Here is a 17,036-nt window from a genome sequence, read left to right as displayed (position 1 = left end):
CCAACATTCAGGACAGCAGTTCCTCAAGATTCTTTAAGCATCTTGCCTTCGACGTTAAAAATCCAAAATTTACAAACACAATCATAGCATATAATTTTCACCCCACAGTGTAGGAAAGCAGACCTACATATTTTCAGCGACCTCCTTCTGAACCGTAATTCTTGTATAAATACCATAATAAAGTCAGTTTTCACACTGGCTGGAGCACTCAAACACTTTTACTAATTGCTTTTTCTTATTTTTGTATAGCGTGTGAGGGAACTCACTCAAGTTGTGGGTCTGAGCCACCACTAAATTGGATATTTTACCCTTTAATGTATTCAAAAGCTCTGTTTTCTCACAAAGGTCATTTTCTTGAGTTCCTTATTTTCTCCTCTCTATCCTAAACCTCTTTTTTGGGTCACTTTCTATAAGAGAATCACTGCACACTAAGGAGCAGTGAAAAAAAACAAAGCCTCTTCTAAATATGGATGCCAGACACTCCGCTAGGCTCACTCACTAGGTAAATGACTCATTCCCCCCTATCAACCTTGGAACCTGAGATGAAAACATGTGCTTCACAGTATTACATACCAAGGGCTTTAGCGTCTCGGTGGAGACTCTTAAAGCTTTAAAAGCTAAAAGTCGAAAAGTCTCATGGTTATGTTTGGATGCATTAGGAGAGGAATATGAAATAGAGGTCCAAGTGCTCAACATCAAGAGCAATATGCTATCATATTCAAATTTAGTACTACCAAACCTCTATCTAACTAACAAGTTCTAATCTTTGGCTGATGGCCAGCTTATTTCACATAATATTTGATTACCAAACTGTTTTAGCACAGATATCTTGGATTCCCTTGGCATTCCTCCCGGAGTTCCATATGACCTGTGCTGAAATAGAGGAGATAAGAAGTGAAAGGACAGACCCACCCTACAAAACCTTTTGACCAATTGGGTGGCCTAGGAAAGCTTTCGGTGGGGGCAGGCTATGTGAGTCAGAATGGCTCTCTGAGGGCGGAAGTGTGAGGAAGTTTGACCTGTGGATCACAGGCTCCCCTGGGGCCCAGAGGAAGAAGCTGCCAAACTCAAGGCAAAGTGAGTGAGAGAAAAAGTAACCTCCTGCCCTCTACTTCCCACCCAGACACCGTACAGCTGCAATTGCTTTAGCACACACCTGCCACTGGGATAAATCGCAGTAGTGCCTGGGACAGTTCTTCCAGGAGAGAAGTACCCTCCCACAACCAAGGAGCCACAATAGCCACCCCAGTGGCTTGCCTCTTAGACTTGCTAGTGCAGCCACTGGATGTATCTATCAGCTGGCACTGGGCTCATTTTATTCAACTCATGCATCTTGCTGTGCTCATAACCCTGTCACTGCTCAGAGAACCTGTAATTTGGACCAAGGTCACAGGCAGCTGAGGGTGGCTCTGAGGCTGCAGTCTCAGCTTGGTTATGGTGCTGGATTCTATCACTGACTTGGCTGAGAATCCCTAGCTTGACTGCAGAAGGTGATCTTTTCTCTTGCAGGACTTTCAGGGACTATGTTTTCATGTGTATTGCCTAGGTATGACTGTCAGGTTTACTTTCTTAATGGCTGTTTTTATGTTGTTTTTTGTTTGGTTGGTTTTTTTTCAGTACTGGGGATCAAACGCAGGACCTTGAGCTTGCGACGCAGGCGTGGTACCACTGAGCTAAATCCCTGGCTCTCTTAATGGCTGTTTATAATGACTCTGTTTGGTTATAGGATATGTTCCCCCAAAACATTTTTTGTTTCCTGATAGGCATTTTCAGTGTAAAATGATAGTGTGCTAGCTTCAATTATTAACTGACACCTAGGTTATTTTTTTACATTACTGCTTATCTTGCTGAAACGTTGCTGATTATAGGCCCATGATCATCAGAGTAAGTATCCTACATACATGCGTGCGTATGTATGCACATGTGTGGATGTTGGGATTGAAAGAGAGACAGAGAATTTTATAAATCTAGAGTCTAATTTGTATGTAAAGGTCCCAGTGGATGATACCTATAATTGTAATTATTTTTAGCTAGGCACATAGACATCAGCATATGATGACTCCTTTCTATAAGAAATTCCCTCCAGTTGATAATTACTGAGTGGGATGAAGTTCCCCTCTCCCTAATCAGAAATCACACTCTAGTCCCTTTGCTTCGGAAATTTTGAGGACCTATGATTGTAGATAAAGTATAGGAGGCCTCAGAGGAGCCATAAGAGCCAGCAGTACGAATGTTCTGGGGCCTGTTGCTTTGATTTTCTGGGCAAGAGCCCCAAAGAGAATTATCCAAATGTGCCAGCGACAGCAACTGGCTGGGAGGAGCACAAAGGGTCATAATGATAATATTTATTTTGAAGCTGCTCAGGATTCCATGCTCAACTGGGCTCTGTTGAACTTGGAAAAAGACACCCAAGCAGGATTGAGGCTTACTGCGGGAGGAAAAAGGGCAGCAAGCATTCTGTTAAGGTCAGGGCCCAATTGTTCCACTCCTCTGTCTCTAGGAAGCGCAGCTAGCCACTCACCTGCCTAAGGCAGGTTGCCAGCTGTGGTCATTGTCTAATAAACCATCACAGAGGGACACTTCCCATGGTTTGTAGCATCCACTGATTCCTGTGGTGTCATTACCCCCACCATAGCTGATTTTAAGCTACCAACATGACATCATTGCACACAGGTTTGGGAAGAAATACAGGAAGCTATACGAGCTGGCTCCAGTCCACCACAGTCTGCCAGGCCTCTGCAAGAATCAGGAAGGAGAAAAGACAAGGTCACACAGCCAGGCAGGACCTTGTGCCTGTTCCTAGGTTCCCTTGGCCAACTGGAGTTCCTGGAGCATTTCCTTTTGGACACCTCCCTGTTGAACTCAGAAACATTTCTCTTGATTTATTCCAACATTCAGAGGTGGAAGAGTCTTTATCTCCATGAGAACAGGGATTGTGGCTGTCTTGTTCATTGCTGTACCCTCAGTTCCTATAACTGCCTGGCTCCTATTAGAAGCTTTGTAAATACTTGTTGAGTGACTAAATACACAAACGTGTCATGCCTGTGGGCCTTGCTATTGCATATTGGTTAAAAACATGAGCTCCAAGATGGGTATGGTGATCCATACCTATAATCCCAGCGGCTTGGAAGGCAGAAGCAGGAGGATTGCAAGTTTGAGGGCAGCCTAGACAATTTAGCAAGATCCTGTTTCAAAACAACAAGTGAAAAAGAAAACATAAGGCATTGGGGCATAAGATCAGTGGTAGGGCACCCTTGAGTTAGTTCTTTCTCCCCAAAAACACACACACACACACACACACACACACACACACACACACACACACACAAAACCATGAGTTCCAGCGTCAGCCTACCTAGATACAAATGCTGGATATGCAACTTACTAGTTTGTGACCTTGGACTGTTACTTCCTCCACATTGTATAGATGAGGACAGTATAGTGCAAAGAGGAAGAAGAACTCTATAAATTTGTACAGCTAGTATGTGGCCTTGGGCCCATCTCTAGTTTGTGGACAAACTGTAGTATCTAGGGGCTGGGAGTATTGAGCACTTGCTTAGCATGTGTGAAACCTTCGGTTCCATTCCCTGTGCTAGAAAAAAAAAACAAAAAAACAAAACAGATCTATCATTGGCTTGTTGTAAGGAATAAATAAAATATATGGGGACTATGGTATAATTCCATAGTAGAGTGCTTACCTTGCATGTGTGAGGTCCTGGGTTCTATCTCCAGCTCCACAAAAAGAAAATATATGTTTTTCTTTATAGTAATACCTGGTATAAACTCATGATAAACAATAGCTATTGTTATCACTCCCACCTTCTCCTTTTACAGGAAAATAAACTGAGACCCAGAGAGGAGAAAGGGCTCAGCTCTGGTCACGCAGTAATTTAGTAATAACCTGGCTTGGACTCTTCATTTCATAATTTGAAAAGACACATTGCAGAAGGTGCTAGAGGATGCAGGTATTAACAGTAAATGAGGAAAAGTGCTAAATTTTTCTTTCAGTGATGTTTTTAAAGCCAGGTTGAGGAGGTCAACATCAGAGTTTGAAAAGGCATATTTTTAAACACTATTGTTTCTAGAATACTATCCATATAAAACAAAGTGAGATGAAATACTCTTGGATCATGCAGTATGCTTTAAAAAGGTGTAAGAAGCTGGGTGTGGTGGCACACATCTGTAATCCAGCACTCAGGAGGCTTAGGCAGAAGGCCAACTTGGGCTACATAGTGAGGGCCTATCTCAAAAAAAAAGTTCATAAATGAATAAAAAGCCTGCTGCCCACTATGAGATACTCTGGGAGGGGGTGCTAGGGAGAAGAGGAGGGAAATAGACCCCTGGGGACCTCTTAGGTTTCCTGCTGGAATCTAATTGCCAAATCTCCACCTTCCTGCAGGGGCGTGGGATCTGCTGACCTGACCCTTTAGGCCCTGTGTGCCTGGCCCAGGGTAGCCATGGGAGGGGACAAGGTCCTAGGTCTAGGCTGGGTGTGGGCCAGCTATTGAGAGAGAGCCTCCCCTTGTCCCCAGGCTCCACCCTGATGATAACCTGGGTTGGGAAGCCTCAGTAGCCTTGATTTTTTGCCTTCTTCTAATACTGCATGTGTTGTGATTCCCTAGACACTCACTAGTTCTTTTCTTCCAGACCTTCATGATTTGCCATCTAATTCCCCCAGTCCTTCTGTGCTGACAAGCATTTGGGTGGTCATTTTCCCCACTGGCCTGCCCTGCTGCCCGCCCTGCCCTGCCCAGCCCCCATTTCTCCAGCTGTGCAAACAGGGTGGGGCCCTTGTTCTGCAGTGTGCTCCTGAGGCTTTCTGTACAGAGCTGGTGCTGGGCTCTGTGGAGTACAAGATGATTCTTAGGCCAAGGAGCCAGACAGAGCCACCCCTCTCCAGAGCTGCAGGGCACTGAGAAAGAAGCTTAGGGAAGAGAGGTAGGGTGGGGACTCTGTGGGAAATCCATTAGGCACATACAGAGAAGGAATTTAAACCTCAGTGTCTTTATTATTCCGGCTCTGAGGAGCTGGCCCATTTGCAGTTGAGTTGTACTTTTTTTTTTTTTTGAGAATCTTTGCTGCTAATAGGTATAGCAGACTCTGCCTGGAAATATGATCTGAGGAATCATTTCTGCATACCCTGGTAATCTGCCAGTGTTAGACCTATGGCTATGAAATAGGGCTAATAGGACTGGGAGATCCGTAGCCAGGTGGAATTGAATGTTTTTGTTCTTTCTACGTCTGTTGCTATCTCTGGGTGTCTCTGTTTCTTCCTTCTCCACACATAGAAAGCCCTCATCATAGTTTTAAAAGCACCTCTTGCGTTCATAGCTCATTATTCAGGATAAAAGAGGCTCTGAAGATGTAAAGCCAGACACACCCAGACAGTGGAGGGGAGGTCCAGCAATTTTGGTTTCCAGTCATGCAGCTCTAACCCAAGCCCTGGACCACCTTGCAAGTAGGTACTGTTGGTTCCAAGGGGAGATTTACCAAATAGAATTTGTCCAGTGCAAGTCTATCCCCAACTGGGAACAGAAGTAAAAGCTCACTTCCCCAGGATTGGAGAAATAGGTGGGTAAAAGAAGGATAATGCTATCAAAATAATAGGGTAGCCTTATGAATTCAAAAGGCAGTTGTGGTGGCCCAGCCATCACAACACGAACGTACCTGAGTTGGGGAGTGAGGACTGAGAAAGGAAAGAACACTCACACCTGAGTGGAGACAAAGAGAAGTCTAGTTTAGTTCTACAGAAACAGCTTTTCTTAAAGGTACATTAACAGGAAGCATCACACGATCATCTCCATCATTTCTTATGCAAAAACAGAAATTCCTGATTTCTACAGATACCAAACCTTTGGCTAGCTCTTTGAGTTCCTCCCGCCTCAGGGTAACAGATAAGCTTAACAAACAGAGTCCTTGAAAGGTAGCAAATGTTATATAGCCTTTATCAATGCCTTCATTGTAAAGGAAGAAGTTTCCTTTCAAGTGTCAAATGCCAGAGGGCCACGATGGGCTCCCACAGGCAGTCCAGGATCATTAACTAATGACTTTTATTCCTGGTATTCCTGAATCACTTTTGGCACCTGGGGAGGCCAAATACAGTCTATTCAGGGAGATTTTAAGTGGTTATAGTGCCTAGCCCAGCTTGTGGCTTCATCTCAGATTCCTGCCTAACTGCCATGTCACTAACCTCCCTCTAATCCATGAATTCTTGTGGTGTTTCAGTCCCTAAAGACTCCTTAGCTCTAGGCAGTGGCTTGATAGTCCCTTTTCTCCTAGGAACAGCATCCCCAAAACGTCACAGGTCTGCCACAGCCCTCCCCCATTCACCTCCCTAGCGTGAAATTCAAGACTTCTGAAATTCCAACAGTTTAATTTATTACTATCCTGCAGCCTGTTAGTTAAACAAACAAATGGCTGGTTTGTGTGAAATTTAGGGAGAATAATAATCTGTGGCCTTTAAAATTGCCTCCCCATTACTAAAAAATAGTCTCACTGAAAGTTAAGTCAAAACCGGAGGAGAAGCTTAAGGCCCATCCAATCTCCCTCCTGGGAGACACATCTAGGACAGCTAGTCACATGGTTGACCCACTGGGAGATGCCTCTAGGATGCCTTTTGAGTGCTGTTTGGGCCTGGCGGGGAGGAGGGCATTGGGGTGGGAGGATATTTGTTTGATAAGGCATTTGTGTCTCTTTCTAAAAATTTTAAATAGCCCTTTACATTTTATTACAAAAACTATCATCTTTTTTTTTTATAAAGCCACACAGGTTATACATACTTAGAAGACTTGGCAATATAGAAATGAATTGAAAACCACATATAGTCCCACTAATCAGGGATGACCATTGTTAAGAATGTTTTATGTCCTTCTAGTCTTTTTATAGGCATAATTATACCTCTCCATCATTGCCTGTAACATAATTTCCTTTTCTGACTATAAAAGCAATACATACTCAAGGTGAGATTTTCAAATAACAGGAAAAATTTGAAAAATCAAATGAAAATTATTCCAGTTCCGCTTTTGTGAGATATCTGCAGATGTTTTTGTGTTCCCTTTTGATCTCTTCCATTTAAGTGAGATCACATCATCTGTGTACTTCTCTATGCTTTTCACTTAGTGTTTTATTATGTACATTTCCCCATGTTAGTAAGTACACATCTGAAGCATGACATGTGGTGGCTGCACAGTCACTGTGTAAATGGACCCTAATTTTTCCTTTTGCTTTTCAGGAGAGACAGGTTTGGGCAAGTCCACCCTCATGGACACCCTGTTCAACACCAAGTTCGAGGGGGAGCCGGCCACCCACACACAACCAGGTGTCCAGCTCCGGTCTAATACCTATGACCTCCAGGAGAGCAACGTGAGGCTGAAGCTCACGATTGTTAGCACGGTGGGCTTTGGGAACCAGATGAACAAGGAAGACAGGTAAAGAAAACAGTGGAGTGGGAAGGCTGGAAGACCAGAGGGAGGAGCTTTCTGTGGGGTCTCAGAGAAAGCACAGATGCTGGGCCCAGAGTGTCTCCTCAGAATGGCACGAGCAGGCATAGGTCCCTCACAGGCACCATCCCTGTCCAGGTTCCCTGTTTATAGCAACTGTCCCACTTCATCAGCTTTGTTAAAAGAGGGGTTTCTTTCCAGTATGCATGGGTGGGGTCTTGATTCCATTCAGCAAACACTTCTGGAGCTTCTGTCTTGTGCCAGGAGCTGCCCGGCTTTGACAATCTAGTCTCTGTCATTGGTTTTTAAGGACCGGTTTTTAAGCAAATAATTTCCATAGAGGGTGAGTGGTATGTTCTGGGAGTAACAGAATATGGGGAGGTAAAGGACAGTTACAATGAGACCACAATTCCATGTGAGAAGGTCAGAGAAGCCTTCACAAAGCACATGCTCTCTGAGCTGACTCTTAAAGGACAACTACTTTCTCCACAGATAGATGAGGGACAGGAGAGCAGGGCATTCTAGGCAGAGGTGACTGCTCATACAAAGGCAAAGTGATGTGGTGGAATCTGGCCTGTTCTAAGGAACTGCAGGTTGCTTGTCTTTTGCTATTCAGAAGCAGTTACTGGGAAGTTAGTGAAACTTAAGGTTCAGGGCTGCCACCTGCATAGTCCTCCTTCCAAGGCCCTGTAACTAATTTTTAGTCATAAGTTTATATTACTATTCTTGGAGGACCCTTTGGATCTGCCTCTTTGCCAGTGATTAGAATGAGCTAGGGAAAAAGTCAGGGGACATGAGCTTGAAGAAGTAAGTGGGAGCCAGATCTTGGAGTGATTTATAGAGTATGCAGATATGAAGCCATTGAAAGGTTTTAAGAAAGACATGGTGTGGTCTGGTTGCCCTTTGAATAAAGTCCTTCAGTGTAGCATGTAAATACACTAGAAAAGCAAGAAGTCCAATGAGGAGACCATTAGACCATTTAGATTGAGGCAAGGGATAAAGTAGCTGCTGAGATAGGAAGGGGAAAGAGATTTGGTAACTATTGAGTAGGTAAAATCAACAGCTCTTAATGATGTGCAGTTGTGAAGACAAAAGAATAATCTAGAATGAGGCTTGAATTTCTGACTTTGGAGAGTGGACGAATGGTAGTGACCTCCCATAAGAGAACCTCATTTTAAGATTATAGTCTCTGTTTTGTACCTGTTGTAGTTGAGCTGTCTGTGGAATATTAGGAGCCACGATGGCCTTCAGTGGTAGGCAGCTAAGCAGACAGACTAGAGGTCTGAAGAGAGTCTAGGTGAGAAAGACAGCTTTGGGTTATCAAGGTACAAATATGTTCCAACAGTGGACACAGGTAAGGTTGTCTAGGAATCAGCATAGAGTGAGAAAGACACTGGACTGAAGATAAAAACCTTCGTATGTGAAGTCAGTGGATGGAGGCTAATAGCCTGAAAGGGACTGAGCAGGAGTTAGCAGAAAAGTAGGCAAGATGGGGGAGACTGACAGTTTGAGGGCATGTGAGGGCAGGGTGGAGTGAAGCTAAGAGATGAGGATGTGGTGAGGGGGGTACTGGTCAGGCACTGGCTACATTTAACTCGAAGTCATGTGGGTACACACGTCCCTCTCAGAGAGTACCATTCATCATTTTGAGCAGGGTCTGCTCCTCTCTTGAGAAGTCTCTTGCTTCTTAGATGAACTGTGTCTCTGATTCTATTTCTCCCTTAAAGCTACAACAGCCATACTCCCGTCTTTACAATGAATAAATACATGTAGCTTCTTAATAATGAACTGAATTGTTTTCCACTTGAAATTTTAGAAGAAAGACACCTCTGTTTTTATATGGCTTGTTTATTGTGTTAATCTTATTTGGTTGAGAATAAATTAGGCCCCATGGAAAGGGCTAGTTGGGGCGCAGTCTCAGTGCTTAATCTCAGCTGCATATTTTTTAGGAACTCCTCAATTAAATTTGGCACAGTTCTTTCAGTCACATATATTCAACACATCTAACAATGGGCAACGCCTCAATAATTATGGCTTAGGAGGACTGAATAGATACTGCCCCTAGAGGCTAATCTATTTCCATTACATTTTTCAAATTTCCTTATTTTTTCCTGATTGTAAATGTTGATACTCACTCATAAAATATAAAATAATAACAAGCTCAAAAGTGAGAATTAGAAGCTTCCCTGAAATTATGCTGGGCAGCAGGGATGATATAAGTGGCAGGGATGTGTAATAGAAAGCAGTGGTTTATACATGCGATCAAGCCACAGACAGCAATGCAGCTGCACTGAGACAGGGCATCAGAATGCCCTGCTATATCCAGGGCATGTGCTGAAACGGGGGCGAGCAGCAACTCAGACTGGACCTTGTGGAAAGCTATCCCTTAAAGAATGTTGGGAAAAGGGGCTGGGGATCTAGCTCAGTGGCACTGTGCCTGCCTTGCAAGTGCAAGGTCTTGAGTTCGATTCCCGATACTGCAAAAAAAAAAAAAGAGGCTATAAAAAGTGGGACCCAAAGAGGAGATTGTGAAAACAGTCCGGAGAAGGAAGTGCCTAGGAATTTAGGCTTTGGTTTCAGACAGACCTAGGTTCAAATCTTAACTTGTTATTTATTAGCCCAGGGGCCTTTGGGAGGATACCTAAACATTCTGTGCTTCAGTTTTCAAATTACCTGGAAAGTGAGGACAGTTATGATAATTATCCTTACTGTGGAGGGCCTTGGTGAAGTATGCTTGATATACATGGCATATGAAATGCTTAAACAATGCCTTGCTCGCACAGAGTAGGTATTTAAATGACAGAAGGTATTTTGGTGGTCATAGTTTTTATTGGTAGAAGAGTCAAGACAGAGTTGTATCATCTAGTATATGGGAAGAAGTGATAAATGGTGTCCAGGAAAATAAGAACCTAAAACTATCCTTTGGGTTTGGTAGCAGAAGTAATTCATGGATTTAGGAATAATAATTCCAGGGGAATTGTGGGTAGAGTCTGAAAGGGGGTTTGTGTGCCCTTTTGGGTGCCCCTTCCCAATTAGGCCAATCATGCACTGAGAGGTCCGGCAGGAGATCTTTATTGTACGGAGGTGAGCAGGAGGCAGGAAGGCAGAGAGAGAGAGAGAGGAGAGGGAGGGGGAAGAAGCAGAAGGAGAGAGAAAACAAAGAAAGGAAGGTCCTTTTATCAGTTTTGGGGTGGGCTATTGCTTATTTATGAGGCGTGAGCTACTTTTAACCTATCACAGGCCAGATTGCTTTTATGGGCCCAGTCCTGCAGACACAGGTTTCAACTTCCTGGACCACTGTGGCCGTGGGGGGGGAGGGAAACCAGAGATAAGGGCATGAGGTCATTTTAGGAGCCAAGATGCACCAGGAGAGTGCAGCCTGTGAGGCGGCGTCACAGCATACTTTAACATGATCAATTCCCTATCAGAGTCTAGATTGCCACAACTGCTGAGTGAATGAAAACCAAGGATGCAAAGGCATCAGTCTCAAAAAGAGCACTAAAACAGAAAAATGAGTCTATCAGATTTACGTTTACATAGAAATTGAGTATGTGCAAGTCAGCAGGGAAGGAATGAACTATTTAAGAAATGATGCTGGGAAAATAGGCCATCCTTTGGGAAAAAAGTAAAATGAGACCCTCTCACACAAATCCTACTCCCAAAAATAGATTCCTGTTGGACTAAAACAAATTCTAAAAATATAAGAAGGAAATGTTGGAGAATATTTTTATAACTTTGGGGGGTAGAGAAGGCTTTTCTTTTTTGTTGTTGTTGTTTTTTGAGACAGGATCTCACTATGTAGTTGAGACTGATCTGGAACTCACTATGTAGCCCAGGCTGGTCTCGAACTCATAGCGATCCTCCTGCCTCAGCCTCCCGAGTGCTGGGATTACAGGCATGTGCCACCACGCCCAGCTAGAGAAGGCTTTTCTAATCATGAGCCAAAATTGAAGTTATAGAAGAAAAGGATGACATATTTAAATTTGCTAAAATAAAAAGATACTCATATTGAAAGATGCCATAAACAAAGTAAACATAAGCTACTGATGGGGGCAAAAATATTTGCACCCTATATAAGAGACAAAAGCTTTTTCTAAAATGTATAAAGAGCTTCTGTAATTCAGTGAGAACTAAACAGATAATTAACAAAAGGGAAATGCAAATGACCAATCAGCATATGAAACGATGCTCATTCAATTCCTCAGTGTTAAGGGAAATGCAGACTGAGACAGTGACATATATTTTATCCATCAGATTTGCAAGACTAAAAGATGGCATAATATCCACTAACACGAGGCAATTTCATTCATGTCGTTGGGAGTATAAATTGATACAGAGTGTTTCAGGAGGGCAAATTTGGCAGCGTCTCTTAAAATTTTAAATGTGAATGATTCATGACCCAGCAGTTCCATTTTTAAATATACAGCCTAGAGAAACAATTGCACATGTTCATGAGAAGCATACAAAATGGATGTTTATTGCAAAATTGGTTGTTGAATAAAAAAACTTAATTTCCGTCAATTAACAATGAAATGAATTGTGATACAACCATACCGTGGAGTTCTACTTGGCAGATTAAATGAATGAGGTAGATTCATATGTTCTCATCTGGATAGAGCTCCAAATTGTGTTATTACATGAAAAAAAGAAGTTGCAGAATGACACAGATCACGATGCCATTTGTGTAAATCTGTCCCCTTCCTCCAGTAAAACAATAAACACTTCTCTTTATTTCTGTATGTAAATACTTATAAAAGGTGGGGAATGATAATCAACAGACTGAAAACAGTGATTACCTCTGAGGCAGGGAGAATATGTACATGTATAGCTAACATAATTAAAAGTAGATTAAAAAGAGTGACGTTTTAGAAAAGGAAGCTGATAAAGTTGGGTGTAGACTGCTGGTTTACAACACTTGTCTGAGCTGGGAAGAAGATATAAGGTAATGTAGAGAGGGAGACAAGAAGGCTGGGGCAATTCTTAAGGATAAGGAGAGGTGATGAAGGTTTAAACAGGAGCAGAAGTTCCCAGAAGAGACAGGAGGAGACAGATTTAGAAAAAAGAATCAGCAAGGCTTAGGAAACAAATCGGTGTGGGGGATCGAGTTCAGTTGATCAACTACTAAATGTCTACTTGTGTGCCTACGATGATGTGAGGTGCCAGAAATACTAAGAAATGAGGCACAGTCTTTAGTTAAGGATTTCATGGCTTAGTGGAAGGGGCAAATATGTGTACAGACTCTGGATAATGTGATAAGTATGGTAACAGAGGTCTATGGAGGGGGACTGTGGGAATGGGAAGGGCAGCGACTGACCAGGCTTAGTTGCGGCACAATAGGTTAGAGGTGGCTGAGAGGGCAGAGCAGGTGGTCAGGAAAAGTTGTGCTAGGTCTTGAAGTCTTGCAGGATAAATACAAGTTAGTTAGCTGGCATATAGTAGGAATTCAGTACATACTTGTTGAAAAGAAGCAAATAAACAATGGTGGGAAAATGAAGATAATGCCTGTAAGTTTTTATCACTTAATACCAAAAATATTTCTCTGATATGTTAACTAGGATGCTGGTGTGGGTAGAAAACACTCTGTAATCTGTTAGAGAGAGTCAAGAAACTTCATCCACGTATTAAACATTTATTTGACACCTGTTATACACCAGACCCCATGCTAGGTCCAGAAGACAAACTTGGCTGCTCAGAGAAGCAAAGACATAGGAAGTACTCAGGACATGGGTGATTTGGGAGGAAGGGGTTGAGGAGAGTTAGTTTTGTGATGGGGGAAGACATAGCAAGTTTACAAGTTGAAGGAAACGAGTCAAGAGGAAGTGAGGAGATGGTAACGAAGCAAGGCTCCTAAAGATACTAAGGGGATGACATCAGGTACACAGGGACGATGAACCTTGAGCTGGATGAGACCGTTTCATCCTCAGAGACTAGAAGGAGGCAGAGAATGGTGGGTTTGTTTTTAGAGAACAGGGGTGAGGCAGGGAGTTGAGGTAGTGTGAGTATGGTGGCCTCAAGTTTTTTAATCTATTTTTAATTATGTTAGCTATACATGTACATATTCTCCCTGCCTCAGAGGTAATCACTGTTTTCAGTCTGTTGATTATCATTCCCCACCTTTTCTAAGTTGGGAAAGTAGGTAGAAGTTGGTAAATTGGAGAGAAGGGGTCATGCATAATTTTGGAGCTTGCAGAAACAGGTGAGCGTTTGGAATGGTCAGTGATGGCAATGGGAAGGGAGGCAATAAAGTCCAAGTAAAGGGATTGTGCTGTTGCTCTAGAAGCCCATATGTGATTGGAGGCCATATATTTGAAATGATGTCATGACCCATCATTCTGTGATTGTTTCTAACCATCAGTAACAGTGATATAAGAGCAAAAAAAGCTGATCCTGAAATATATTGAGAGTAACAATTATGCTGGTCAAGCAGGATGGAAAGACAGGAGTGGAATGGCGATGAAGGTGTTGGTAAGAGTTAGCATGGTAGTGCTCCCCTGTAATCCTAGATACTCAGACACCTGAGGCAGGAGGATCGCTTGTGCCCAGGAGTTTGGGCAACATCATGAGACTGCATTAAAAAAAAAAGAAAAGACCGGAGATGAGGCTCAGTGGTAGAGCACAAGTCCCAGTGTTATACATTCCCTAATGACCTTCCCTTCAAAAGAAAGAAAGAGAGATGGGCACAGTGACACATACCTATAATCCCAGATACTTGGGAGACTGAGTAGGAAGATCACAGGAGGCCAGCCTGGGTAATTTAGTGAGACCCTGTCTCAAAAAAAGGGATAGGAATGTGGCTCCGTGATAGAGTGCTTACTTAGCATGTTTAAGGCCTGGATTCAATCACCAGCACTGCTAATAACGAAAAATAATGGCTCACTTGATTTGTATTTGTCACTTGACCATTTCTGGCATGAAATAGCCAACATCCACAACTTCAAGGAGGAGCCAGTTATTTTGGCTCACGATTTTAGTGGGTTCTGTCCATGGTAAGCTGGCTCCAAGGTAGAAATGGTGTAACAGAATGGCATGGCAGAGGAAAGCTGCTCATCTCATGGCAACAAGGAAGCAGAGAAGGAGCCAGGGACAACAATACATCCTTCTAAGTAGAGTTGCCCTTTGCAACCAGGCCCTGCTTCAAAATGTGAAATTTTGGGGAAGTATTTTAGATCTAAACCACAATGTGATCAGTCATGGGATTCAGCTTCTGTTGAGAGGGAGATTAGAGAAGGACACTGCAGCTATTCCTGGATAGTGGAAGGAGTAAGGTTTCAGAAGAGTTTATAGGGTGATAGATCAATTGGGGAGAGTTGAAGATATACAAGAGCAGGAAAGATGTGCAGTTGTGGTCAGGTTGTACGAGAGTAGGATTTCTTGGGTAGAGTTGTCTGGCTAATGATAAGGTGGCAAAGGGCCTAAAATGGAGGAGGTTGATGGGTGTGAAGTTCATGGAATCAAGGAAGAAAGAAACAGACCTTGACAGGTTGTCCTCAGGCATATTGTGGTCACCCAGAACGGAAGAGAGATTGTGAGCTGCCAGAGGGAGATGGGCTAGGTCTCTGATACAGAAAGGTTTTTAGAATGAGGCGGGTAGTTGTAGTCTAGAGGGGCGCTGAAGAGCTATGTGCATTCCTACTGCTCCCAACCTTAAGGTACACACGTCATGGGAGAATGAGAAGTGTATGCTGGAGGTGGCTGCTGTGGCATGGTGTCCGTAGGAGAGAATGAGGTTTCTGCCAACATGAAGAGGCAGATGCATTCTGTGAAGAGGCAGATGATATAGGCCAGCCCTTCTCAAACTTTAATGTGCATACTAGCCACTGAGGCTCTTGATTAAATGCAGATTCTGATTCTTTAGGTCTGAGTTCGGGACCCAAGATTCTACATTTCCAACTAGCTCTTTTGGATGATGTGGGTGTTGTTGGCCCAAGGACAATTTTGTTTTATCAGTGGTACAGAGATTTCAGAGAGTACAGCAGGAATGGTTTGGAAGGAGGAGGACTGTAGGAAGACGAGTGTACGGTAGACAGAGCAGAATAGGGATGACTGTAGGGGAAGAAAGGTATAGCTGGAAGTATGGGGAGGGGGCATATTAGCTGCGCCACTTTCTTCATTGTTCCAGCAGGCCCAGCCTTGTGCTATCTTGGCTTTGGTGCCTGAAGTAGTTCTGTTTGAGTGCAGTATCTGTGAGCAGGCCTTGTGGGCTTCCAGCAGGGCGGCTTTTGGGGACTGTTTGCAAAGGAGACAGGCTCAAATGAAGGAAAGAGACCAACATGACTTCCAGGTGTCTAGAGTGTGATAGGAGATAGTGATAACTGAGGCTCCAGAGTGAGTGAGAGCACCCCAGAGATAATGTGTGTGTCCTGGGTAGAAGGACACCAGAAGTTGGTCTGCAGGAAACCTTAGAGACAGACCAAGAATCTAGCTGAGCTAAATGAGAAAGAAGAGTTACATACCGAGAAGACAACTTAAAAGGAGGAAATGTTTATTTGGTTCACAGTGTCAGAGGTTTTGGTCTGTGATCTGTTGGCCTGCTACTTCTAGGCCTGTGGCAAGGCAAAAATACAGTGGGGAGCACGTGGTGAACAAAGTTGTTCACCTTGGAGCCACTGGGAAGCTTCTGGGAAGAAGAGAGGAAAGAGCCAGGGTCCTAGTATGGCTCCCAAATGACCCAACTTGCTTCTGCTGGGCCCCACCTCCTGAAGGCTATGCCACCTCTCAATAGTGCCACAGGTTGGTGAGCGAGCCTTTAGCACATGGGCCTTTGAGAGACAGTCCAGATCCAAACCATAGCAAATAGAGGAGACCCATGGTCATCAGCTCAAGGACAATTCTGACAAATAATAGTTGAGTAAGGTGACCAGTTTAAAACAAACATCCAGAAAATCATAGACTTCTTATAAACCAACAGTAACCAACCCCATTCACATTGAAAAACTCCCTTAATATGCCCTACCCACAAGACGCTACATAACGTAGCTCCTGCTACCTTACTTGCTTCATCTGTTATTATTCTTTTTGTTACTGTTGAGTTGAAATTCACATAATAAAATTAAGTACTTAAAGTGGGCAGTCCGGTGGCATGTAATACATTGGCAATCACCGCCACTATTTGTTGTGCGAGCGCCACCTCTATCGAGTTCCAAAATGTTACCCTGAGAGGAAGCTCATTAAACAGAAACTCCCCATTTCCCTCTCAGCCAAGATTCTGGCCACCATTAATCTACTGTGTGTCTCTGTGAATCTGACTCGTGTAAGAGACACCATACAGTGTTTGTGTCCAGCTTTTTTCACTTATTGTGATGTTTTTAGAGCTCATCCATGTGGCAGCATGTATCAGAGTTGTCTTTTTTATGGCCAAGGATATACCTTTGTATGGGTAGCGCACATTTTCTCTATCTAGTCCTCAGTTGATAGACATTTGAGCTGTTTCTATTCTTTGGCTATTATAAATAGGGTTGTTTGTTTGCTTGTTTGTTTGTTTTGGAGGGGTTGGTACTGGAGATTGAGCTCAGGACCTGGAGCTTGCCATGCAAGCACTGTGCTACTGAGCTACATCCCCAGCCCTATAAATAGTTTATTTTCCCTCCTTATTCACTA

General features: G+C 43.3%; 1 protein-coding gene across 6 annotated transcripts in view; it reads left to right on the top strand.

The window, feature by feature from the left end:
* The window catches only part of Septin6 (septin 6), a 69,352-nt gene that overhangs the window by 16,563 nt on the left and 35,753 nt on the right, over nucleotides 1-17,036 (top strand). For all 6 annotated transcript variants that reach the window (XM_010612996.3, XM_010612994.3, XM_010612993.3 and 3 more), the window contains one exon: nucleotides 7,232-7,427. In XM_010612996.3, the coding sequence (XP_010611298.1) occupies nucleotides 7,232-7,427 (196 nt within the window). The remainder of the gene's footprint in view (nucleotides 1-7,231; nucleotides 7,428-17,036) is intronic.

Source organism: Fukomys damarensis, unplaced genomic scaffold (genome assembly GCF_012274545.1).
Source record: "Fukomys damarensis isolate Sample0158 unplaced genomic scaffold, DMR_v1.0_HiC HiC_scaffold_39, whole genome shotgun sequence".
NCBI lineage: Eukaryota > Metazoa > Chordata > Mammalia > Rodentia > Bathyergidae > Fukomys > Fukomys damarensis.
The sequence above is the reverse complement of the archived record's forward strand: the minus strand, read 5'-3'. Positions and strand labels throughout refer to the sequence as shown.